This window comes from Limulus polyphemus, unplaced genomic scaffold (assembly GCF_000517525.1).
Source record: "Limulus polyphemus unplaced genomic scaffold, Limulus_polyphemus-2.1.2 Scaffold1451, whole genome shotgun sequence".
Lineage (NCBI taxonomy): Eukaryota > Metazoa > Arthropoda > Merostomata > Xiphosura > Limulidae > Limulus > Limulus polyphemus.
In genome coordinates this window covers 248,157-257,921 of record NW_013667061.1, presented here as the reverse complement: position 1 = coordinate 257,921, position 9,765 = coordinate 248,157, and the positions used below count along the sequence as shown (strand labels likewise).

General features: G+C 30.9%; 1 protein-coding gene across 3 annotated transcripts in view; it reads left to right on the top strand.

Moving 5' to 3' along the window:
• LOC106463642 (serine/threonine-protein kinase 25-like) overlaps positions 1 to 9,765 on the top strand; it is a 55,906-nt gene that overhangs the window by 8,314 nt on the left and 37,827 nt on the right. Inside the window, exon 1 of one of the 3 annotated variants that reach the window (XM_013923693.2) lies at positions 9,421 to 9,559. The exons of the other annotated variants lie outside the window; for them this stretch is intronic. Coding sequence (XP_013779147.2) covers positions 9,533 to 9,559 — 27 coding nt within the window. The 5' untranslated portion in view covers positions 9,421 to 9,532. Of the gene's footprint in view, positions 1 to 9,420; positions 9,560 to 9,765 lie in introns of those variants that run through there. 3 annotated transcript variants of the gene reach the window in all.

Genomic DNA, 9,765 nt, shown 5'->3' with positions numbered 1-9,765 from the left:
TCTTCAAAATAAGGGTGCGTCTTATATTTCGAAAAATACGGTACATAACACGTGTATACACACCAGGATGTTTACTGTAGTATTTTAATTAAGTACAAAGCTCTTAAATAAATACAGTGATGATTATTATGCCTTTCTGTTTAATCATTTATGAAACATATAAAAATAGTCGTTACTGTGCATATAAAATAATGCCGTAAATAAGCATAATATTGTTTAGAAAGCTTCAATCTGCAAACATAAAATATAAAATTGGAGATATATCCTGCTTAGGAAGTTATAATACAGGTAAACTGAATAGCAGTTTAACTATTTAATAACCATTTAATGAGTTACATTCTATTGAAATACAGTATTATCCTCCACGAGATTGTATTGTAATATATGTAATAACTTGGTGTTCATTATGTTGTTTACAGCTCTTATATGTAAGATACTTTTTCTAGAATATTCTATTTGTTGCTCGAAGCATAACGAATGTTGTTGTTTCTTATAACATCCTGTGTACAACCTGAAACTAAAACCGTATTGTTATTTACTCGTGTATAGTTAAAACCTGAACACGTGGTTTTTTAGTATAAAACTACACGAATAGCTGAATCGTAATAATGTGTTCTTATCCACAAAACTGAATCTATAGCTATAAGGAAAACACACACTATTATTTATTATATCACCGTACGAGTTGCTGAAACTCATATGCAAACATTAGTGTTCACTGTAGGGCCACGTGTGTTATTAAACACAACATTATTTGATACTGTGTTGTACGCATAGAACAACAAGTGACTGTAGCTAGAAACATAAACACAGTATTGTCCACTAACTCTAACCCAATGTTGGTTTCTATGACATTCTGTGTGTAGTTAGTAGCATCGACACGCTCGTATTCCGAACGAAACTTCAATGAGTTTAAACAATGGGAATTAATTATAATTAACTTATTGTTATGGTTGATAAGTTCGTTTTAATTCCAACTGTTAAACCAACAGCTACATGTAACGACGTTTTTAATGGTCCACGAACAAATTTATACTTTCTTCTATAACACATCATGCCAAGAAATTGACATATCTTCCATGCCTATATTATAGTCATCTTAAGGAAGATGTTTAATTAATTATAATTAACTTATTGTTATGGTTGATAAGTTCGTTTTAACTTCAACTGTTAAACCAACAGCTACATGTAACGACGTTTTTAATGGTCCACGAACAAATTTATTCTTTCTTCTATAACACATCATGCCAAGAAATTGACATATCTTCCATGCCTATATTATAGTCATCTTAAGGAAGATGTTTAATCGAATGTTAAAACAAGCTAGTATCTGTTTATTTTCTTTCAAAGTTTGTAGTACATACTAGAGGAATTTACACATTGTAATAAAAGTTTAGATAAACGACTTTTACACTCCAGATGTATATATATTTATTTTTTATTACAACCAACGTTTCGCTTTTACGGCTTCTTCAAGGTTAATACATACAAACTATTTTCACAATTTTAACACTTTGTACGTATTAACCCTGAATAAGCAGTAAAAGCGAAACGTTGATAGTAATAAAAAACAAAACAAATATATATATACATCTGAAGTGTAAAGGTCGTTTATCTAAACTTTCGGTACCTGTTTAGTACTTACTGTCGAAGGATGCAATATTACAATTACGCGTGATATTATCCGCTGTGTGATGTTGAATAGTTTTATATCCAATGTTGCAAAATAGTGTCATTTAGACCTTTAGGCCTGCTTAAGTAGAACATGAAATTCGCATTGCCCTTCTCTACTGTGTTTTAAACTTTATTTAGAACAGCCACCAAAGAAAAATATATTATAACTTGTAACTCGAGATAAACTGGGTCAGTTTACACAAAACGTGGGATATCAACTAAGCCTAGATAAAGTTAAGCTTCTTATTTGTTAGGAAGTAGAAAATAAAAGTTTTAATATATACTTAAGGTTCAACCTTGATGCAAAATACACAATAAGTTCAACTAGATGGCGTCATAAAAGCAGCTTGGTATTTAGTTACTTTTTAAGGATTTTCGTATGATGTACATTCAATAACTTACTTATGATTACATGAAACTTTAAAAGAGATATCATGACTAAGATATATTTTCACACAATGTCATAACGACACCTCGTACTGTAATTAAGGGTTATGTGATACATTTAGAGAGTTAGAGAGCGAGGGTATTGCAATTGGGTCCGTGTGTGTGCCTGTCTGTGTTTCCGCACGCATATCTCAAAAACTGATAGACCGATGTACACGAACATTTTACACAAGATGGGAAGTCAGTATGAAATAGTCTTCCCCAAATTTGGTCCGGATTCTGGATAACTTTGAAACATGTTTTTATAATGGGGAGATAAGGCAATTTCTCGGTTTTGGGTTAATAACCTTGTAAAGTGTTATCGGATTTGTACCAAACTTCGTGGACACATTAAGGCTGAGACTCCTCATCACACTACAAAAAAAAATGATCCGGATCGTTGATCATTCTGGATCTGATTTTCTGAGTTTTCGAAGGTGAAACTTGACGTTATTCAATATAAACGCATGCAATCTCGAAAAGGAGCGTCTGGGCGAGGGTATGCAATCTCTCTGATTGCTCTTGTTTTGTTGTTGTTGTTGTTTTTTGGGGGAGGCTATTATATCTGGAGGTCTAAAACCTTCTATGAATGACTTTATGTCTGCGAATAATATGAAAAAACAAATATACACAGAGGGATAGTGTTACAATATAATGTGAAACTAACGTGGTTTCTGTATTTTGAAAATACAATCCAAAAATACTTTTTAATATTCATTGAGCTTCGCTAGAGAGCGCCACGATGACTTATTGTAGGGTGTAAATTTGTAGAAAAGGTATTGTTAAGTAAGTGCTCATGGCATTTATTTATATTTTTTATTTGAATTTAAATTAAAGTAACAGTACTCTAATAATTATTAACGTATTGTGGAAATTTCGCTTTTATTTTTTATACTTAAACTCAGTTAAATTATGCATTATATATATGTCTCATCATTAACTTTAATGATGTAATTTGACTTGGCATGTGGTAGATATCAATTACTTTAAAAAATAACAGAAGATTTATGTTTATAAAAACAAAGAAGCACTTGTAATTAAAATGCTCTCTGGAATCAACTGAACTTAATTGCTACGCAAAATATAAAACTAATACCTATAACTCAGAAAATTGCTTTCAGGCTAAATCAGGAATTTTACACACTACATACCGATATCTTAAAAAAACAGATTCACTTAAGATAAAAGATATCTCAGAAATGTAGATATTTCAACACGTTTTACACATATATAATCTAAGCTAATAACGTATAATTAGATCAATAACATGAAGTGGTTTTTCAAGCGCATCGAAGTTTCACATCTTGACATATTGAAATTCGTCATTCATGTCGTGTGAAAATACTACAGAACTTAGTCTATTGTTTATAAATCGAGGTTATTATTTCTATTATTCACTGATTGCTTTAACGATCGACTTTCGAACAGTTGATCTCTTTTTTTTCTTTTCGTTGTTTTTACATCTTCTATAGAAAATAGACTGGTGTTTCAGTTTGTAGTAATGTGATCCATTTAGAACTTATACTGGAGTTCACTTCAGTAAGAACTAATTTGGAAAGTTTAGTAGTGTCTTAGGTTATGGTAATATAATCACTACAGACTATATTGGTCTTTACGTCAGTGAGAACTCTTTTAGAAAGTTTAGTAGTGTTTTAGGTGACGACGACATAATAACTCTAGAGTACAATGATCCTTACATCAGTGGGAACTCTTTTAGAAAGTTTAGTAGTGTTTCAACTAATAACAACGTAATAACTTCAGAGTACAGTGGTCTTTACGTCAGTAAGAACTTCTTTAAAAAGTTTAATAGTGTCTTAGGTGATGTTAATATAATCAATACAGATTATAGTAGTCTTTACGTCAGTGTGAACTCCTTTAGAAAGTTTAGTAGTGTCTTAGGTGAGGATAATATAATCACTTTAGATTACAATGGTCTTTACGTCAATGTGAACTATTTTAGAAAGTTTAGTAGTGTCTTAGGTGATGATAATATAATCACTTTAGATTACAATGGTCTTTACGTCAATGTGAACTATTTTAGAAAGTTTAGTAGTGTCTTAGGTGATGATAACATACCCCTTCCCCAGTAAATGCATCTATTTTAATTGCGATGATATATCTTTCCTTTTGTTTTGGCTGAGAATGACAATCATTTGCAAGAGGCAAATTAACCTTATTATATATCAAATGTAAAAATTTCATTTCTCTTATTACTTAAATAGAAGCATGATGAACGATATAGATTATGCTTAGTTTAAATGTAATAATAGTGATTTTATCTGGAAATAGTTTTGTGGAATATTTTTTATAACCAACATAAACCTTTGAACTTATAACTAACTTCATAAATAGTTTTTTCTAGTAATAACAATATGTTATTGTCATTTTTTTTATTCATGGTCACCACCACACGAAGTACTGCTTTATTATCTATAAATATATTCGCTGCAGCTACGTCTTGTACAGAAAAAGGAAATAGCTTTCTTTCTAAAAATCCTTGAAACTTTCTTGCATAAAATATATTTTGTTAATTCTAATAAAGCGTACTCGGTCACGTATTTTTTGAATTAACTTGATATTGCTGGTCATTATTTCATATTGTTTAGTATTAATTACCTTTATATTTACACTGTTATTAAACATTTATCTCGATATTGTCGGTTTACAGTAAATCTTTGACAATATTCTCATGAAATTATTTTGATATCGTAACTGCATAATTGCCAAGATGCTTCTGTTACATTATAGTTACTTTGTTATCTTTCATATTGTTGATTGTAAATTAGCCTAATTAAATTCAGACATAGTTATCTCGGTACTCTTAATGCCTTCTCATTGTTAATTGATAGATATTTTGATATTGTTGGTTATAAGTAAATCTAATTACATTCAGACATATAGTTATCTGGTACTCTTAATGCCTTTTCCTCGTTAATTGATGGATAGTTTGATCTTATTCGTACAACATTTCCCCTAGAAATATTTACACGTAGATGTTTTGATACTCCTAACCGACAGTTACCTTGATATTATTCATTAATAGTGATTTATATATTGCAAGTACAATGTTGTCATAGATACCGTATGGATATTTACAATTACTATATTGTCATTTAACACTATAAAATATTGTTAATTTGGTGCATTGGTTGAATGTCCAAATAACTTATAAATTAGTTCAAAGATATACGAAACAGTTATTTTGGGTATTAATTTCGAGACAGTACGTCAAAGCTGAGGAGCATAAGATTGTTTTCACGATATTACGCCATACAAATTGAAAAGAACAATTCAAAGTGAATGTTACTATTTGGAATCCCTCATTTTGAATTCGTGGACTATGCCCTTCAAGAAATTTGGAGCTTTTTCTAGAAGTGTGCAAAATACAAGCCCTTCATGGGGATACAATCCCTCTTTCTTGAAATGGAAAACGTGGGGACAGCCAGCAAGACAGACTCAGTACATGGTATGCTATTTATTAATGTTTGTAACAGTTTTTCAGGTTTTCTCTTTCGGTTCCATATGTTTGTTTCTTTGGGTAAACGACATAAAAGAAAATAAATATTTGTTGATATTTTGGAAGTTATATAATTACAGTACTGATAAAAGAATTGAGAAATTGGACTCCTTTCCAGGGTCTTAAAAGTTATGATTCTTTTGAAACACTTGGAAAACTGAAAACCATTTGCTAGTTTAAGATTTTAGAATTCTACTCAGGAGTTTAGGGAACTAAACTCTTTTTGAAATACACGTTAAATTAGATGTCTTCCCAAAGAACTGAAGGACTAGTATCCTACTGTGGGGCTTAACATGTTATAGTCTTGTTCAAAAAATTGATATTTATTAATATACTAATAAACTATGGTCTTTATCAATGTACTGAAGAATTAGTATTTTTGTCAAGGACTTAGGGAATTAGTTTCCTGGTCGGAGACTTAAAACTTACATTATATTGAGGGAGTTCTAGAACTAATATCCTACTCGGGGATTTGGGGAATTACGGACACTGAAAAACACTTGGAGAATTAAATTATTTCTTAAAGAGTGGATGATGTATGACGATGCTGAGAAAGTTGAACAATTATAACAAATAGTTGAGTGATTACGTCTTCTCAAGGTTTTTGTGAATTATTGTCCTTTTCAAGAACTTTCGAAATAAAATCTATTATCAAGCTTTTATAGGACTATAGTTATTGTTCCACAGATGATGATGGAGGATGTTATGAAAGGAATCAGGAGATATTGAGGAATAATCGTCCTTATCGAAACGTAAGAATATTGGGGTGGTCGGTGTGAACTAGAAAATAACTCTTCAGGATTTATATTCCTACTCATTATTGAAGAAAATTAGAATAAAGGTTTTAGAATCATGTAATAACCTTTACCAGAAGAGCTGCTAAAAATTCTACAGTAATAAATAAACTTAATTATGAGTTACAGGCTAGCTACGAAAGGTTCTATTACTATTCTACCCGAGATAACGAACTGTCAATTAGGTACTTTCGCTGCTATTGATATTGATAAGATACTCGTCATTGATTTCGGGACAGTATCTTAAGTAACTAGGGTTACTTAAATAGTAACCTATAAATAGCTTAGGTTCGTTACAGAAAAATTAAGACTTCATTGTTGTTGTAAATATTTAATGTACTTCTCTAGAACTCGTAAAATAATTTCTTAAATTCTAAAATTGGTAGAAAATCTGATTACTTTGTACTAGGTAAATCTACATTTTAAACAGTCAGATGAATATATATGAATTTCTTTCTTTTACTACCGTAGAGGGCGCGTCTTCCTGTCGAAAGCGCTAGGATTTCGTCGTTTTCTTTCTTGTTTTGTTTTTTAGTAATTTACCCAAAGTTTTTGCTCCTTTGTGCTTTTCACTATCGTGAATTTGTAATTAATAGGTTTCGATGTTTGTATTTAATATGGATCATAGATACATAATAAACCCAGAAAAAAAAAGAAAGGTAAAATATCTTTCATGCTCCAAAAACTTGAACATTTCCAATATAACTATGGCTATGTAAAAAACAGTGTTCATTTGGGTGGAACTTTACATTGTTAGAGATATATCTGCGTTCAATCAATGTAAATGACACAAATGTAAATTCAGAACAGTAAATGACACAAATTAAACACGAGATGTGCTTTATTGGGGTTAGTGGATACTGTAATATCCTATTGGATAAAATGGCTCTTATGTTGTTTAATATTTTTTATTAGAACTATAAAATAGATTATACATCTCTCTTATAGCGCCATCTTCAGAAGAACTGGAAGAACAATGTATTTATCGAAACATGCATAGTAGTTATATTGGAAGGATATCATATACCAAGTATTAATTATCTACCACAGCGTAAAATACACATATTTTAGATTTACCCTTTTTAATCAACGTCAGTTTAATATTAATCATTTTACCATTCTAGAAGATATATATATCTCAAAAATAGTCTTAATTGGCACAATTTCGGTTAATTTCAAAATTAAGTACCACAATACTCAAAAACGATATAAGTTTTTATACCAAAAACTGTAAAAAATGTTTTACTCCAATAAAAAACAAAATTCCATCTATTTATCAAATATCGTAGAATTTTAGCATTCTACTAAAAATATATTATGCATTAAGTTGGTTAATCTTTCTCGTATTGTGATATCCTGTTTGGGTTAAAGATAATTTATAAGTCTGATAGGTTCGGGAAACATTCTGTTGTTTCGTTAATATTGAAAGTCAACCACTAAGGTGTTTTGTGAAAGTTAAAAATGATCTCGAATTAATGTTTAAGTTAAAGATTAAACTAATAATCTGTTATGTTTGAAGACTTTTTTATAGTGTTTCAGTGTTAAAAACTGCTTTATATTTTTTCGGACCAAGAGTTATTTTAATGTTAAAGGTCATTCTGAGGTTTTTTGTTAGGATCAAAAATTATGCATATTTTTTAAATCAAATATTATTCTGGTAATCTGTTTAAGATTCAAAGTTACTCTGATGTTTTATTTGAAAGTTGTTATGTTCTCAATAGGTTTATACTATTATTTCTATGGTATTTTGTTTTAAATTGAAATGAACTTGAATACATATACTTCCATTGTAAGTTGACCAAATCAGTTTGTCTCAACAAGCACAATATGTGCTTAGCAATTTTTTTTCTAAAGGGTTGTGAGGGTTTCCGGATCATCTGATAATTGTGTGTTCAAGGATGTGTGAGTTTAAGTTGCAACACAAGAAAGATAAACATGTTCGATTTTAAAGTAGCTTCCACTTAAAGCCATGTTTCATATCATGGACGTCAAGTGTTTGGTCTACTTCTGCAGGTTTTTAACCAATCTAACTGAAATTCTTAAAGTAAAGGTTGTTTGGAAGATGATTTTGTTCGTTACTACTAATACTAGTACGATAATATTTCCTTTAAATTGGAGATAACTCATTCTCGTCCCCACACAAATAATAAGAATTTGAAACATGAGCGTCCACAGAAATTTCACCGGGGGGTCTAAATGTATATATATATATATATACATACTGTATGAATAAAGAAATATGTTTTTCATTTTACAGGGGGGCAAGTGCCCCCTTGCCCTCCTCACGGACGCTCATGACTTGAAGTAACAAGTTTAAATCTACTTTGAAAAAAAAGTAGTGGCTTCTCCTGAGGAAACTTTTATATAATAGGCTTTTATATAGCAAGCTAAAGAGTCCTGCTCTTGTTAGTGAAGTAAAAGAGTTTACCATTCAATATTTATTATGAGTATTAAAAGCATACCGTTGCGTGTGCAATGAAAGACGCAATGGTAAAATGTGTTACTTAGAGTATGAAAAGTGTACCGCTGCGTGTGCACTGAAAGACGCAATGGTAAAATGTGTTACTTAGAGTATTAAAAGCATACCGTTGCGTGTGTCGTGAAAGACGCAATGGTAAAATGTGTTACTTAGAGTATGAAAAGTGTACCGCTGCGTGTGTCGTGAAAGGCGCAATGGTAAAATGTGAATAAAGAGCACAGAGTAACTTACCAGGAATCAGTGATAACATCTGTTCCCGCTCGAAGGCCAAGATGTATATCAGTATTTTAATGAAACCCACTTAGGTTTATTTAATGACCAAATGTTACCTTGGTGTGCTTATGGGTCTATGTTGATATCTAGAATAAACAAATGAAGAGTTAGTTTGTGTTTTGATTGTGAAATCCGACAATACTGAACGGCTTATCTATACTTACCAAACGACAGGGCTCTATCTTGACATATATATACATAAAACACACCCACGTCAGTAACGTCATCAGAATCATTCCTTTACATAAATCGCACCAGTGTGTCTGTGTTATACAAAAACTCTACCTACCGCACAGTGTTTTCAGAATTGTATGATATTTTTTTGTTAAAGTTCCCAATTTAAAATAACTTTAAGACAAAAAACTGCTAATGTGGAATCACCAACTGTCACTCGAGGTTTGTGTATTTTATTATACATGGGTTATGTTAAGTTCATGTTTTTATTTGTGTGTGTGGGGGGGGGGGTTGTAAATTTTGAAATGGGCTATCAATTAGTGATTAGTGAAAACGGAGCTCTTGAAAGAAAGCCTATCTCACATGAAAATTAATACCAAATATTTTATTTGTCAGAGTTTTGTAGGAGTCTCAAAATAAATTTATTT